The sequence below is a fragment of the Hemiscyllium ocellatum genome, chromosome 5 (genome assembly GCF_020745735.1).
Source record: "Hemiscyllium ocellatum isolate sHemOce1 chromosome 5, sHemOce1.pat.X.cur, whole genome shotgun sequence".
NCBI classification, from domain to species: Eukaryota; Metazoa; Chordata; class Chondrichthyes; order Orectolobiformes; family Hemiscylliidae; genus Hemiscyllium; species Hemiscyllium ocellatum.
The window spans coordinates 51458425-51475745 of record NC_083405.1 but is presented as its reverse complement, the minus strand read 5'-3'; the positions used below and the strand labels follow the sequence as shown (position 1 = coordinate 51475745).

Sequence of the window (17321 nt, the reverse complement as noted above, 5' to 3'; positions counted from 1 at the left end):
CACAGCACAAATGCCAGACAATGATCATTTCCAATAAAAGACAAGCTAACCATCACACCTTGAGATTCATTGATGTTACCATCACTGAATGCCCACAGTCTCAGGGGTACCATTGACCAGAAACTCAAATGTTCTCGTCTTTTAAATACAGTGGCTACGAGCACAGGACAGAGGCTAGGAATACTAAAGCAATTAACTCATCTTCTGATCACCCAAAGCCTGTTCACCATCTCCAAGGCACAAGTCAGGAGTTAACTGTCATCCGGTGTTAGTATTAAGCCATTTAGATGGAAATGTTTAATCTCAATAGCCTCCACACCAAGACTAAACTGATCACAACAGACAGACATAATTTGCAATTTGCAGAAGACTGCAATGCCTTTAACCAGTCTGAACCAGATTTGTTAGCTATTCTTGATCTTTTCAATTTTGCAAAGGAAGAACTTTTAGCTGACGTTTCTAAACCAAACTCATATATAAGCCATTCCTGGTCAGATAAATATTTAATTTCCTTTATATACTGACACATGTTTGGCAGTCACTTCTCTCAAAAAATGACAAGCAGATCCAAAACCAGATCAACTGCATGAACCCAACCTTCTACAACTGCAGCAGTGAGTGTTTGACAAAAAAACTTTGGAAGTCCCAGTTGTCAAAGCAGTTGTCACCACGTCACTTCTGTGTCGCAGTGAGACCTGGATGGTGCATCAGCAAAGCACAAGAGACTGTGGAAATTCCGTCAGCAATGCCTTTGCTGCAGCCTCTGAATTCAATGGACCACTAAACAAACACTATCATCCTTGAAGCCATCTCTATAAGCATTCAGGTAATACTCACACAAAATCAATGTGAATAGACTGGACACCAAAGCTGAACGATCAAAACATGTGTCTTCCCTGCCAGATGATATTTTGTAAAATTTGAAATGGCTAATGATCCATAAAAGGACAAAGCAAAGTTTCAAAGACACTCTGAAGCTCTTTTTGAAGCATGACAATATTGATATTAATGACTAGGTGGAGCTTATCATTTATTCAGATTGACGGTAATTTGTTCAAGTTTTGAATCATAAAGTCTTAATGATGGAGCAGAGAACCAGCAGCTAAGAAAAAAGAAGCAATCCTGATCCCATTACCCAAACAGTAAAAAAAAATGCAGGTTTAGGAACACAGTCTGTTAGAATGCTGACACACTGCAGAAACTCTTATCCTTAAGTAACCAGCATCCTTGCATTGAGGGACAGCTGCCTATGCCACGTAGTTAATTAACACTTTGGAAGATTAATTAAATAAGAAAACATTAATGATAATACATACTTTATTTATTTTATTGGCTCAATTACATTGCAATATTTTTAAAAATTCATGAATAATTCCATTGACCGAGTATTGCATAGATACAATTTAAATCCCAGCATTCAAGTACCGTATAGCTCTTTTTTTCGTTAATTACACATACCTAATATTCTTTGTTGTTTCAAATTCAATAATTTCAATGATTAATCTATAAATTACAACCTTAAGTTAGCTAAATATGCCTTACTTTTCTAAACAACATTACAGTATTAAAATTTGCATTCCAAAAGCGTGGAACATTTATTGGCGATTGATCCATATGACAGAAATGTAATAAGCACAGCAAGCATATTTGATCGAAACAGAATTTTTCCTGTTTTAAAAATCAAGGCTAGTATAAAGCAAGTTATTAAGCTTTATACTATTTTGTTAATATTAAAAGAAAACATGATCAATAAATATAATCACTTAAAACATAATATATTGTGCATCCAGGTTTGCAAAGTTTTGGCATTTTAGCAGAGGTAATTAGACATTCTGGCAATCATTCAGAAATCAGGGCCATTCTTTTTCAGCTGTTTATAATCAGTGTTCACTGCAATAAACTGTCAAAACAAGAATAAAACAATCAGCAGGCATATTTCTTAATCATTTCACAGCTCATTTATTATGTTATGACTATTGCTTTACTATTTATTTTTCTTAAATGCATGAACAGAAGCAAATTTACTTCCAACAGTGCAACTGTAAATAAACGTTTTCAGCAAATTCTTTCTCCACCAAGTTACCTTGTATTGATGATTATAGCCCAGTTTATTCCATGGCTCAGGGTTGTTCTTTCTGTCCCAGCTAAAAACAAAAGCAAAAACATGCAACTATATAGAATCATAGTATTATGCAGAACAAAAGAAGGCCATTCTTTGAAAGAACTAATCAACTCCTTCCACTTCCTGCTCAGTCCCTACTGTCTTAAACAGTAAATTTCAAACATTTTGTAAGTTTCCATCAGTTATCTCAAGTAGGGAGCTATGATGATTTCAAATGCACAATGTAAATTCTTTTTTAAAAACAAAAAAAATTAGGAAGAAGAGGTTCATTTAAGGGATTTGAAGTAACTGTAAAAACCAGCATTAATTGCTATCTTCAAGCTATCCTTCAGAAAATTTTAGGCAGCTGTATTTCTGCACTGCTGTAGTAGGCATGTGAAGGTTCTTGCACAGCGGTGTATGGGGGAGCTACACAGGGACTGTGACTCAACAGCATTGAAGGATCAAGGTACTACATTAAAAGTTAGGATGCTGCATAACTTAGAAGAGAATTTGGAAGTGGTGATAAAGCTCGTGTTAACTGTCCTTGCCATTCTCAGTCATGGAGGTCAATGGCTTGACAGATACTTGAAAGATACTTTGCAAGTCTTGCAGCATTAACTTTTAGACGGAATACTATTATGGAGTGAATATTGAAGATGGTGAATGAGGTGCAAATTAAGTGAGCTACTCAGTCCTGGGTGGCGTTAAAATTTATTTACTGTTGCCAATCTTGCACTCATCCAAATGTAGGATATTCCATCACACCTTTGATTGTGCCTTATGGATGGTGACAAAACATCGGAGATGCATCACTTCTCACAGAATACTCAGCATCTGATCTCTTGTAGCTGCGTAAAGTGCAGGTTCAAGTAAGTGATTGGCAATTCTCAGGTTGTTGTGACAGAGGACTTGACAGTGGTAATGCCACTGACTATCAAGGAGGAAAATGGTTAGTATATCTCTTGAAAATATTCACTGTCCAGTACTTGGTAGTGTGGAAGTGATGTGTCACTTATCCTCAGTTTACTGAGCCTTCTGCCACTAAAAACTGTTTCCCTTTCTTAACCCTATCAAATCTTCCCTTAAACTTCACGATCAGTTTTTCTAATTTTTCCATGTAACTAAAGTCTGCCCTCCCTTGGACCATTCCAGTAAATTACATCTGCAGATCTTTGAGGCTTTGACATCCTTCTTACAGTGTAGTTTCCAGAGTTGGACGCAATATCTAAGAAGCCTTAACTAGTTTCTTAAAGTAGCATATTTCCTTACTTTGTACTTTAGATCTTTATTTATAAAACCATCAATATAGAAGGGGAGGCAGTGTGGCTGGAGTTAGCTCAGTCGGTCAGATGGTTGTAAGTAATTCAAAATACACGAATAGTTCGGGTTCAATTCCCTTTCCAGCAGAGATAGACAACCGGTGCCTCTTCATCCTCCAACTAAGAGTGGAAGGCATTGGCAAACCACCACTGACAAAAACTGTCAAAAACATATTTCATGATATAACATCAGTAGGTAATGAGCCAAGGACCTACCTTTAGTCAAAGAATGAATGACGTGATGTGATTGGAGAGATGGTTGAACAAATGAAATATAGAAATAACTGACATTAAAAAACATGACTTCACATACCAGACATCCGGACTGAACATTGCCAGACGTGACAAATAAAGCCCAGCACCAGTAGCTCCAAGTCCAATGAAGAAGAATAAAGGAATCAACTAAGGTAACAAAAATAGATAAATATTATGTTGCCAATGTAATAAAATCAAAAAAGAAATACCCTATTAGTAAATAATAATTCTAATTCAATTTTTGTTGATAGAAATAAAACTACTAGTGTTGCTTATGAATAGAGATCTGCTTTATAATCTTAAACTAAGTAATTCCACCAGGCTGGCTATCCCAATGATTTTGCCATTGTTCACTGCATAATTGCTTTTCTCTCAAAGTTATCTCAATTTTAACCCTGTCCTGGAAGTAGCTTTTGGAGCTGACGGGGAACTGGTAATAGGTTTACAAGCACAGAAACTGATGTACAAAAGGCACTCTGATCCAACTTTTCTGACCCATATCAATTGTTAATACTTTATCCAACTCATTTTCAATAATATTCTGCCAATAGCTATTGGTTGTAAAACATTCACCTTCTATATTGAAATCAAGTTCTCCTTCCAGGAATAAATTTGAAATCCGTTGATCTCCATTTATTGAATTTATATCGAGGAAATAATCCTTCATTAATTAGTGAACTCTCCCTAACCTTGTCCAATCCAGTAAAACTGACTCAATTTTTCAAGTATTAACTTAAAATTGTGATCTCACTCGAATGTTGTTCAAGTAAACTGCATGTGTTTTTTGGCATTAATGATCATCATTATCAGCAACAAGTTAATGGTGCCAGCAATTCATTGCACTTATTCTTGCCCACAGATTTTTAAACCAATTCTTATGTTGGAATTACCTGCAACCAAAAATTCAGCTATAAAAATTTTTTTTATATTCGATGTAAAGGGTGAAGATGCAAATGCTTAAAGGACCTACACTGTAGAACTTTCTGTTACTCTACTCCAGGCAATTGAACCATTTAGGACATATTTCATTTTACTGTTCATTCCCCCTCAATTTTATATTTAATGCACTCTGAGCTACGTGTGCTACATCTGTCACTTATTTTCCTCATCTATTAACCTGCCTGTCTTCCTGTAATCATTCACATTTCCTCACAGTTTGCTACCTTCCTAAATTGCTATCATTAGTAAACTTTTCGATATCATAATTTCACTCGAGTCTACATTCAAATTCTATATATATGTAAAGGGAAAGTATGACCTGATTACCGTATGTCAATGATTTCTGAAGGGTACAGATGATTAGTTTAATTTTTTTTCACAAAGACAGAAAAATGTTGGGTCAGCAAGTTCTATGGGTGGTGTTAAATCTTCGAGAAAACAGACTATTAGAAAAATAAAAGAACACAGAAATAGAGGTACATAGGCCAATGATTGATTAGAACCAAGAAGTCAAGGGGTAAACACAAGCAGGAACGCCAATGCTTTGGCATGTGACAAGTTGCATTCCCCTTGAATTTATACTGAAGACTGATTCACTAAACTAATGACTTGGAGGAAGTATCAAAGCTAGTTATCATCATTAGTGAAGTGATAATTTAATTAATGGGCAAAATAGGTTAATAGTAGAATAAGTTGAATGGATGTGTTCTAGGAGACACAAAGTGAAATGCACAGACTATGTGAGTGGACATAACATATTCAATGTAGGTGGAATGAGAGGTCATCGAACATGAATCAGAAAGACAAATCAGTCCACTTTCTTATGATGGGAAGCTGGAAACTAGGAGGGAAGAAGGAATGGAATTAGTTTGTACAAATCATGAAGAGCAGGTAGCAGTGTTCCTAAAGCCTGTTCACTGATTGGAAGGTTTAAGTTTTAAATCTGGGGAATATTCTCTATTTGTCTGAATGAATGCAGCTCCAATAAAAAAAAGCAGGACACCAGTCATGATAGCCTACTTAATTGAAATCATTTCCTCTGCCATTGGTGTGCAGAGGCCAGCAGTGAGCACTGCAACAAGTTACCTGGGTTCCTTCAACAACACCTTACAAACTTACAACCCCTAACATGGAAAAAGGAAAATTGCAGGTGATACATGGGAAAACCACTTCCTGCAAGTTCCCCTCAAATATTCCCTCACTTGCACTGGGTCAAAATCATGGAACTCCCTCTGTAACAGCACTCTAAGGTGTTCCTTATCACATGGATGAGAGCAACGCAAGAAATTGAATTACTACCTCCTTCTCAAGGCCAATTCCAGGGGTGTGCAGTAAATACTTGCTGAGCCGGTGGTCGCCACAAATCATGACTGAACAAGTTTTAAAAGGCAACACAGGTCTCCTGCTGATTTCTCCATACCTCAGTGTCTTTCGATTTTGTTTTGTCTTCAGCTGCTTCTAAGAGCTTCTCATTTTCATTTTCACTGAGTAATATGTCCAGGGAAAAGAATGCAAGGTTCCTCAGGTTTGCTTACAGGAAACCCAAATCCCCTTCCTGAAGTATCCTCTGTTTCTAAGCCACTGTTATCCCTTGAGATACTAACTTGCCAACTCTGAAAATTGACTAGCTCTACAATTGACTAGACTCATTACTGTCCATAGGATTCATACCTAGGCCAGGTACAACTTGCAAAAGAGCAAAGAATATCACCCACTGAAGGATTAATGATTCGGCTATCTCAAGCTTGTGAATAAGCATAAAAAAATATCAAAAGGCTAATGGAATGTTGGTCTTTACCTCGAAGGAGCAGGAATTCAAAAATGATGTGATGAGTCAGCTGTCCAGAGTCTTGGTCAGACCTCAGTAAGTACTGTGCTCAGTCTATAAACAACTCATTCATTATATTGTTAAGAATATTTTGATTATTGTGCAAAAGAAACTACATCGTAATGAAGTCAGATCACATGGAACCAAGGGCTGCTTCAGCAACAAGCCATTTCTTGCTATAACTTTCAAATTACTATGTTTAATAAAGTAATTTAATGCTCACTGACAAGATTACAGAGAACATATGTCTACATGGTAGTACCAATGTCCTGTCCCTGGAACTAAAGGCAAATGGCACCAACAGCCAAAATGAAGTCCTGCCACCATACAGAATTATTTAAAAAAACAGAAGACCAGACCAGCAATCCTACCCTAGATACTGGGGAAATATCTGAAAAGTTCAGAGGCAACAGGAAGTACAGAGTGACAAAGTTAACAGCCCATCTCAGGACTGAACTGCACAGAGCAAAGGCCCATACAAAGGTTAACAGTGCTCAAGGAGATCGTAAAACAGGATACAGCAAGTAATAATTTTAAAAAATCAACTGGCCACAGTCATCAAAACATTACAGTTTAAATTGAAGATACTCTCAGGTATAGGGAAGGAATGACCACTGAGAAAATGAGCTAAGTGAGTTAAGAATCAGAATGGTTGACCTCAATGTGTGAACTAAAGCCATCAATTTCATAGAAGGTGGTAAGTAGATTAGATTAGATTAGATTACTTACAGTGTGGAAACAGGCCCTTCGGCCCAACAAGCCCACACCGACTCTTCGAGCAGCAACCCACCCAGACCCGTTACCCTACATTTACCCCTTCACCTAAAACTACGGGCAATTTAGCATGGCCAATTCACCTAACTTGCACATTTTTGGACTTTGTGGGAGGAAACTGGAGCACCCAGGGGAAACCCACGCAGACAGTTGCCTGAGGCGGGAATTGAAACCAGGTCTCTGGCGCTGTGAGGCAGCAGTGCTAACCACTGTGTCACCGTGCTGTCTGGGAGACACATGCCACAGCTGCAGCAGTAGCACATTTCACAACAGTCTGTGGGTGTGTCATCAATAGAAAAGAGGAGCAGGATGACCTCTTCCTGGGGGATGTGGTGAGCTCAGTGTAGAGTCTGACTCCCCTATCTATGTATAACCACAAGATAAACATGACAGAAACCTGTTTAATCCTAACCAGCAGACTTCTTTCAATACAGCACGCGTCACTTTAAATATACTTTAGTTTGCAGACTTGACCATTCAGACCTTCATGAGATGAAGATTCCTTGGAAAAACTTAAATTTAAGCATCAGAATGAGTTGTAAACAGGACAACGTAGCTAAGAGTTGAAGTACAGCTACCTTGATGGCACAGCTGAACTGCAAGGCCAGTTATTGACGGTGACACAATGTAAGCAAACTTTGGAAAAATGCAAGGTTACAGCAGATTTCCAAACATACTCTGCAGAGGCAAGTTATTTAGTTTAATCTTGCACAAAAGTTACAAAAATATTTAGTTGGAAAACACATTTGGGACGATCTGATTGTGGCTCAACTCCACTTTCCTGTTTATCCCAAACATCCTTTGACTCCTTTGTTGGTCAATCATCTACCTCTGCCTTAAACATATTCCAGGACATGACTTTCTTGGGAAGACATATTTACATTTAAAAGCTGTGAAAAATGCTGGAAGATTTTGGACTATTTAGACATTCTCTGGATCAAGAAGGGTTACTATGTGATTTCTTGGGAATAAAGCAAAATGTTTAATGGGTACAAAAAAAGCCACCTGTTTTTCTGAATATTAAGTGAATTTGGAAGGGAAGATAAACATATTTTTCAAAGGGAAAAGGAATGAGTTTGTTCATGTAATTACTAAATAACTGTTTTTGAGGTGTATGCTAAAAGCTGCCTAGAAATCCTCTCTTGTCTTAGAATTGTACAGTCCCAGAAGTCAGAAAAAAAAAGAATCTCTCTCTTGAAATCCTATTTCTTAGAAGATGTTGCTGGGAACTTGATAGAATTTACAAATACCAGTATTTCTGTCTACCTGGTGAAAGATGTGGTAGTGGAATGTGACTGATGCCCAACAAATGTAATTCAAGTTGATTGTGATAAATGTCCAGTTTTAATTCCAATCTACATCTGTTAGCAGTTCAGTTTCACAAACAGGATATTTTCATATGTGAGAAATCATCACATTTGATCCTGTTCCAGACCTTGGCCCAAGGCTGTTCTTTTAAAAGAAAAATGTGTGTGGAAATATAATTTTCTTTCCGGATCATAAGTCAGTGTTTGTCAATTGCTTTAAAAATAAGTTGTGATTAATAGTAAACAGATTCTTTTGAATTAATTAACACTCTTTTATATTTTGAGTAGCACCAGAAGAGTGGTATTGGCCATCTTGATAACTGAATTAATACATTGTTGGACTTCACTGAGGTAGCTAGTGGAAATCAAGCCCCTCTATTACCAGAGTCACAAGAAAGTTAAACATACTATCAAACCATACAAAATTCTCCAATTTACCTGTCTTTTCAGACCCAGGTTAATAGAGAGCATGGACCAGGTTTCTGTACTTCCCAAGAATTATTATATATTAAAAATAGATTCAAGCCTTTTATGGCATTTAATAAGATCATGGTTGATCTCGTTGTCAATTCAACTCCATGTCCCTACCAACACCAATGATCTCTGACTTCCCTGTTAGTCAGAAATCTACCTACCTCTGCCTGAAATGTATTCAACGACTCTGACTTCACCACTCTCTGGCAAAGAGAGTTCCAAGGACTCATAACCCTCAATGAAAAATTCTTCATCTTCAGCTTAAAATGGGAAACCCTTCATTTTTTAAGTTTATTGACCCATGCTCTTGTCTCTCCCTGAAGGGAAACACAATTCCAGCATCCATCAGGATGTGTGTGTTTCGATGAAGGTCACTACTAAAAGAGAAACAAAAGCAGCATGAATTGAAAATAAACATATTGGTTATACAGGAGCTCCACTTTGAAGTATAGAAGACAAGTCACACCAGTATGTCTCTTTCACCAGTTTTACTGTATTTTCAGAGTCTCATTCTTCTAAACTCTAATGAAAACAGGTGAACCAGTCTAAACTTGTATCATAACATATTGTCCCCCATCCCAGATATCAATCCAATGAATCTTTCCTGAAGTGCTTTTAAAGCATTTACAACCTTTCTTGAATAAGATGACCAAAATCACTAAGTGTTCCAGATGTGATCTTATCAATAAAAACAATGACCTTCTGCACATTAGTTATCCGCTCTGAGCCACGCTGTATACCTCTGAAGAATTATTTGCATATCCATCTTTCTATTTCTTACAATAATCCTGGTGCTCACAAGAAGTGAAATGGCAAACCATCCCATTCCTTTCCTACTCAAATATGTGTCATTATTCCTCCTCCTGGAATGTATTCTCAGCTGATATTGCAGACATCATGTCAGGGACAAAATAACAAACATCTCTGATCATTGTAAAGCATAAAACTAGGTTACATTAGCATCGAAAACCTCCTCACATTGCTCTACTTAAACACAAATACATTGCAACTCACTGTTTTATATCCAACATGTAATGAGAGAGAGCTAAGGATGAGATGAGACTTGAGCTGTTGTTTATTTTTTTAAAAAGAGAGTTTCAAAAGCAGTTGAGCTGAGGCAACTGAACATTGAGCAATCTGGTAAAAAAAAAGTAAAGATAAGGAAAGCAATGGTGAGGTTTAGCAACAGTGATAAGAATCATAACTCAGACGCACAAGGGTCTAAGATTCATATGTGCACAAAAGAAATGTATTCCAGAAGAGAAGTAAGAATGATTAACAAAGAAGCATTTGACTTAATATGTATCATGTAGCCCTTGCAAAAGTGAAGTCAACAGGAATCAATGGGGAAATTCTCCACTGATGGGAGCCATAGCTAACACAAATAAAAACAAATTGAGATTGCTGGAGGCCAATTTCCTCAGGACAACAATTTATATTTATACAGCACCTTTGACATGCCAAATGTCTCAAGATGCTTGTTTCAGTACCATAAAATATGAGCTTCATAAAATATTAGATCAGAAGACAAAGAGAAATCCAAGTGGAATACTTTCCCATTGAAAATGTTCATAATAAGTTATTTGAGAATGTATGCTCCAAAGAGGATTTTTAAAAAAATCTATGAAGATTTGAAGCATTCTTTAAGGTCGGAAAGTCATTTTGAATATTAATTTCAAAACAGCATTTACAAGAAGTCATATAATTTCAGGCAAATGAACAGTTACAACCAAGGGAGATGTTTGCTAATCTGAGTTGTATGACCAAAGAGAAAAAGAGCTAGAAGCAGGTTCATGCAGGAAGAACAGGCGTACAGAAACAGAGGGGCTATTATGAACAATCTCCAAGAACTCAAAACTGGGAAGGCATCCTGAGGTGCTTAGATGAAGGAAGCTCCAGAGGAAGAATGCCGCAAATGTCGCAGAAGAAAATATCCTATAATGTTTCTTAAGATATGAATTTAGGAAGCTTGGTTAGCAGTCAGTTTAAGGATCTTGGAGAAGACATTCACAGAAAAAAAAACAGCATCGAGGAAATGCGCAGATATTTTCAGAAACTAAACGGATTATAGATGTGCAGCTGAACAAAAGACTTTTGCTGCAGACAGAGGCAACTCTTCACTGATGTCTCAAGTGTCTGTAAAGGCATTACTGGGATTGAAGGTACGTTTCTTTCTTTCTGACGTCAATAATGAAATTATTGCATTAGTTGCAGTCTAGTGTAACTAGGAAAAGGTTTTCACTGTTAGTAGAAAGTGAGGACTGCAGATCAGAGTCAAGAGTGTGGTACTAAAAAAGCACAGCAGGTCAGGCAGCATCCGAGGAGCAGGAGAATCGACATTTCGGGCATAAGCACTTCATCAGAAGGCTTTCATCTAATTTTCACCATTAGTCAAGGATGGTATTTGTAGGATAGTGAGATAGTCCTGTTCATGAGATCAGGATGCACAATTGGTATGAGTGGAATTAAGAATAGTAGAAGAAAATAGCCACTAATTTGAGTCATCTACAGGTCCCATAACAGTAACTACAATTTGGGGCAAAGGATATAAGAAGAAATTTTGTGTGTTGTGATAGTAGAACTACAATAACCAAGGATGACTTCATTGACATATGAACTAGAAAAATCAGATCAGCAATAGTAGCCTGGATGAGGATTCATAGAATGCTTTCGAGATAATTTTGTAGAGCAGATATTTTGCAAACAACTAGACAGCAGGTTATTTTGTATTGTGCAATATTACAGGATTAATACTAACCTGAGAGTTAAAGTACACCTCAATAAGGGCAACAATTCGAGCATTAAAGTTCAGCTAGCTGAAGCTAGGTACAGATTAATAGAGACTTCCTTCTATAAAGAAAAATTTCAAAGGAAGGCTTCACAATCTGTGGTTAATTCAAGGATTTAGGGAATGCATCAAACCTAAGGAAAAACATGCAGCTGCACAAAGATGACTGGCAGGTCAGATGATTGGTCAGATGATAAAGAATAGCAGAGAATGACTAAAAGATTAATTGGGAGGAAGAAATTAGAGTCCGAGAAGAAGCTAGCCAGTAATGTAAAAATAGGTAGCAAGAATTTCTATAGGAAGAAAAAGTGCAAGTGAATTGTGCATTGGCCCTGTAAAGGATGAGAATGGGTATATGAACATAATAAAAGGAGATAGAGAATAAACTGAACAAATATTTTGCATCTGTTTTCAATTTTGAGGATAGAAAAACTACTTCAGTAATAGATGTAAATCAGGTGGTGGAGAGAGGAATTTATAGTCATGAGGTAAGTGGTAGTCAGTAAATTGATGGAGCTGTGGTCTGACAAGTGCAGGTGGAATCCATCCTAGGGTCCTAAAAGTGGTTTCTAGTGAGATAGTAGATGCATTAGTATAAGTTTTCTAATTTTTTATAGGTAAGGGAAGGTTGAATCAGACTGGAAAATAGCCCTTTTATTCAAAAAAAAAGAGGCAGAAAATGGGAAACCATTGGCCAGAGGGCTTGATATCTGCTGTAGGGAATATTATCAACCATTATAGCCATATACAGAAAACAAAAGGTAGTCGAGAAAAGTCAGTATGCTTGTACCAAAGTACAATTTGCAATTCTATTGTGTATAAAAATCGTTTTCTTGAAGAAAATTACCTTTGTAGCCAGTTATAACACAATAGTTAGCAGTCCAGAGCTATCAGATGATAAATAGTGTCAACTGTTTCACAGACATGGTATTCTGAGATGTTTCTGGAATGTTATGACATTGAAATTGACAGCTGAACCAAACCAGATCAGTATACTGTATTCCCCCACAGTAAAATTAAAATCTTCAAACGTTCTCAACGATTAAACCCAACGGCTCCTAAGCAAGGTTTCGAATAATCAATCCCAGACTTTACGAATGGGCAATCTTCAACACTGATTTGTAGCTTAAATATAAGTCTTAGCAATTTATTAACAATACAATAACTTTAGAGGAACAAAATTAAACAAAATAATCTCACTTGGTCTATGCTTTAATCCAGAAGCCTTTGTATTCAGCCCATTCACGCAAAAGACAAACAAACACTGTTCAGGGGTAATTTTTTTAAAAATTAACAACACTGACCAGATTACTTAAGTGGTTTTCATAATGCCTTGTTCCACAGGCATAGACAATGGTTTTTAGTTGATTTACTGGTAATATTGATCAGGATCATCTTTCTCGCTCACACATATAAAGGCAGTAATACTTATATCTTAGTTTTCTATTCTCTGAGCTTCCAAAAGCTGCTAATGAGAGGTAAGGCAGGGAACTTTCAAATCTTTCCACTGTAGCATCAACAGCCAAATTCCTTTTCAATAGAAAACACACTCCAAAGCTCAATTCAAATTCTGACCATGCCGACAGACTGACAGTGTCCTCCACCAGATCCCAGTTACCATTCAAAATCTGCCATCCACATGAGCATTAGGTCTTTTCCAGACTTGCTGAAACCAATTCTGAGGAACTGATTCTGTTAATAGCCAGCTTCTGTTATCATGGAGAAAGTGAAGTCTTGATGAAGAGCTTATGCTTGAAACGTCAATTCTCCAGCTCTTTAGATACTGCTCGACTTGCTGTGTTTTTCCAGCACCACACTCCCACCCCCAACTTCTGTTACCTGTTTAAACATAATGCTCTTCCCTGGTGACGAAGTGTCTGCAGAACCTTTTGATCAGAAACCAATCTGCAATTAAATTCCAGACTAGGCCTCATAAATAAACAAGTGCTTGTTTCATCTGTTTTCTTTTTAAAGCAAGTTGTTACCCACAATCCAAAAATCATCTTTAGCTCACATTTCTCAGCTGCAAAGCAGATTGGTAAAAGGCTAAAATAAAAATAATGAAAAATCAGCCAAGTCTCCAACGGGATCAGCGTCTCTATGTCGAGTAACATGATTTGAGCAACTATATTTGTGAGCTTTTTATTGTGTTTTTAAAATAATCACTAAATATACATAGATTTGTATCTGTTTCCATTCTGTTCTTGACATCATTTATGAAATACCATTGGCGTCTGGTTTTTAATGAAGTGCAGTTGAAGTCCCAAATCATTTTGCTGTGATACAGTTACTCAGCATCAGAAAATCCTTGATTTAACTTCCTGAAGTCCAAAATGGATGAATTCACACTTAACTACATTGAGCTCTATATAATGTAGTTTAGAACATTTATTCCATTTCTCTTGACCATTAGCCACTTCCACCCACAGTATCTGTTGTCACTCGAAACTCAGCATCATCAACAAACCTTAACAGACACAACTTATTCCTTCATCCAAGTCAGTAATAAATATGTTGAGAGGATGAGGTCCCTGAAAAGATCCTAAAGCGCACACATGCTGCATCATATTGATTCGAGAATCTTTGCATCACTATGCCTTTATTACAATACCCTTATATGCACTGAATATTGTAATGACCACTGGATGAAAAGCAAAGCATTAATACGTAAAGCTGATTTTAATGGGGCAGATGACGAACATTAAGCAAATTTAGTACCTAGATAAATCACAAAAATAAATCTTCAAATGAATACCATCATGCCATCTGCCACAATAAGATCCTTTAATTGAGGACAAATTACTAAAACTTTTGCAGTTTTAATCTTCTGCCCTCGTCCCCTTCCTTTAGTTCTGTTGCAACACCAAAGGCCACACAGTTAACAGAGTCTTTGCCACCTTACATCAGTACTAGCAGGATCAAGTCAGGGGTAGGGGCATGGTAGGTGTTGGGTTGTCCTGTCAGGGTTGGGTGGATCTGTGTTGAGTTGAAGGTTCAGTTTTTATACATACAAAATGCAGAAACTGGAGCACAAGTGGACCATGCAGTTCTTCGAGCTTGCTCCGCCATTCGATATAATCATGGCTGATAATCCAACTCCGTACTCAATTCCTGCTTTTTCTCCCTACCTTTTGATTCTTTTTATCTCCAAGGACTATATCATTACTTCTTAAAAAAAAAACATTAACGTTTGGCCTCAACCAACTGAAAATTCCACAGGCCCACCATTCTGAACGAAGAAATTTCTCCTCACTGCAGCTCTGAATGACTTACCCCATACCTTTAAGTTGTGATCCCTGGTTCTAGACTCTCCAGTTATCAAGAACATCATTTCCATGTTTACCCTGTCTAGCCCCATTAGAAATTTATAGATTTCTTTGAAATCCTCTCTCATCTTCCGAACTCCAGTGAATACAGTCCTAACAGATCCAGTTTCTCTTATTAACTAATAACTAGCAGCAGTTAAAGTAGATGTTATGTCTTCCAACATTTCAGAGTATCATCACTAGCCAGCTTAAGGGAGTCAGAACCCTTTGAATTCTCTGACTTTAAAGTACTTCTTTTGGGAGGGATCCAGATGCAGGGTAATTGCCCATCAAAAAATTCAATTTCATGTGTAATTCCCAGGAGTAAGCTGCATCAGGGATTCTGCAGAGTCCCAATATTGCTCCAATGACTCACTGGCTATTAGCATATCTGGGCCACGATCTTGGGTCTATTTATTACTGTGAAGCACCATTAGCTATTTTCAACAAAGAGCAGGTCATTCAGATGTGAGTCTTTCCCATTATTCAATGAGATCATGACAGACTTGCACCTCAACTCCTTTGTTCCAAACCCCTCAACAAATTATCTGCAAGTTATAACAAAACTCTACCAACAGCAACCTTTAAAGCTGAAATTTTCTCTGAATCCTCTGCCTCATCATGGTAAAGATAACACATATGTAATAAGAACAAAAAGAAAGTAGAAAAAAATCAGCAAGTTAAAACATTTGTGTGATGAGGAACCATTCATCAGAAGTGAAGATTTTTGGAGCATTGGAAGGTGGGAAAGAAAGGTCTGTGATAGGGTAAAAGCCTTGAGAGATTGCATGGCAAAATATCAGTAGTAGCAATCTGATGCACTGCAGAAATTCACCAAGGCACCTTCTAGACCCACAACTACCACTACATAGGTCAAAAGCAGCAGATACATGGTAACACCACTATCTGCAAATTCCCCTCCAAATCAGTCACCATATCGGTTGTCCTTCAGAGTTGATAGGTCAAAATCCTGGGATTCCATCCTGAATGGCATTGTGGGTGTAATTCCAGGACATTGGCTGCAGCATCTCAAAGGCAATAGGGATGGACAATAAATGTTCCCAGACAGCATCACCCAGATCCTATGCGTGATTTTTAAAAAAGTGACAACAGATGCAAAGAGATAAAGGTTGTATCAAAAGGAGGCACGAATTGCCACTTAAAATATAGTACAATGAAGGGATTTTAAAAACAACAGACTGATATCAATCCAGTAAATGTGCTTGTAACGTGTTTTGTTTGGGAGTTACAACTGAAATGTTTAAGAAACAGTGCACTGGGAATCCACCTCCTCCCCAGGATTTAAATCCCAGTGGCGTGTCATTGCTGCTGGTTCTCCTGCCGGTGGACTTCGCACCGTCCACCGTGGGGGGGGGCACGTGGGAATGAAAGTTTAAACGGCGGAGAGAAATTATTCGTGTGATACTCACACTCGGGTGGGTCTTGGCTTGTTTGACCATGAGCCGGAACATTGCTGCAGGATAGTGAGCGCCCTGGAGGCTCCAGCTGCTGCCTACCTGCTCGTGCCTCTCAGCCCTTCAACTGTCACTGGGCCAACACCAGGACCCCATGTGGAGCTGGCCAGCACACTGCCCCTTACAGACCAGGGCCTCAAAGTGAGCGTAAATAGGCCGAAAGGAAAGCAACCTGGCCAACTCTGACAAAGGTACAAGCCACCGTGCAAACCCCAAAAGACATCACGAGAAGTTAAGAATAAAAGAGGGGAGAAAAGCCACTGCAATGACAGTTCAACTGTCGCCGGCAGCCTTTCGGTTGCCCCATGAAGGTCCTCCCAGTTATAACGGGAATGTTATCCAAACAGAGCGGCGGGGAGCGGCTCTGTGATTGGTGCGCGGGGCCTGCAGGAAGGACCAATCAGAGAATGCACTGAATGACATGGATCTGGTCAAGGCAGAAAGAGGCGTGTGTTCACCATGGAGAGCACGTCTGTTCGTTGAGCTCCCTTGCTGGGTGTAGGAATGTACTTTATTTTAGCAACAGTCTGTAAGCACTGACATGTTAACACAAGTGGTGCAACCCGAAAAAAGAACTCAGCAAGTTCCAAGATCAAATTTGTCCCCCAAATGACCTTGTAATGCTTTGAGTATCGACAATACCTTTAAATCATGTGTGCTGTGCTCTGGAGAAGGTCTTTGGCTTATGATTGGCATTCCATATGTGTCCTGTTCAAATCAGTTCCTGCCATCCAGCTATTTCAAGCCATCCAG

At 38.1% G+C, this 17321-nt stretch overlaps 1 protein-coding gene across 1 annotated transcript; it reads right to left on the bottom strand.

The window, feature by feature from the left end:
- Positions 1–1303: 1303 nt before the first annotated feature.
- Positions 1304–16665, bottom strand: LOC132816030 (cytochrome c oxidase subunit NDUFA4-like). Its single transcript, XM_060825442.1, has 4 exons — positions 16524–16665; positions 3737–3825; positions 2084–2144; positions 1304–1900 (listed from the first exon to the last, which is right to left on the bottom strand). The coding sequence occupies exons 1-4, from the start codon at positions 16563–16565 to the stop codon at positions 1844–1846; spliced, it is 249 nt and encodes an 82-aa protein (XP_060681425.1). The 5' UTR covers positions 16566–16665; the 3' UTR covers positions 1304–1843.
- Positions 16666–17321: the final 656 nt, after the last annotated feature.

Excerpts from the sequence above, each read along its gene's own strand:
- LOC132816030 (XM_060825442.1), bottom strand. The coding sequence starts at position 16,565 with ATGTTCCGGCTCATGGTCAAACAAGCCAAGACCCACCCGAGT. Across the intron at positions 3,826-16,523 it reads AAGCCAAGACCCACCCGAGT|TTGATTCCTTTATTCTTCTT; the intron begins GTGAGTATCACA and ends TTGTTACCTTAG. Across the intron at positions 1,901-2,083 it reads GCTATAATCATCAATACAAG|TTTATTGCAGTGAACACTGA; the intron begins GTAACTTGGTGG and ends TTGTTTTGACAG.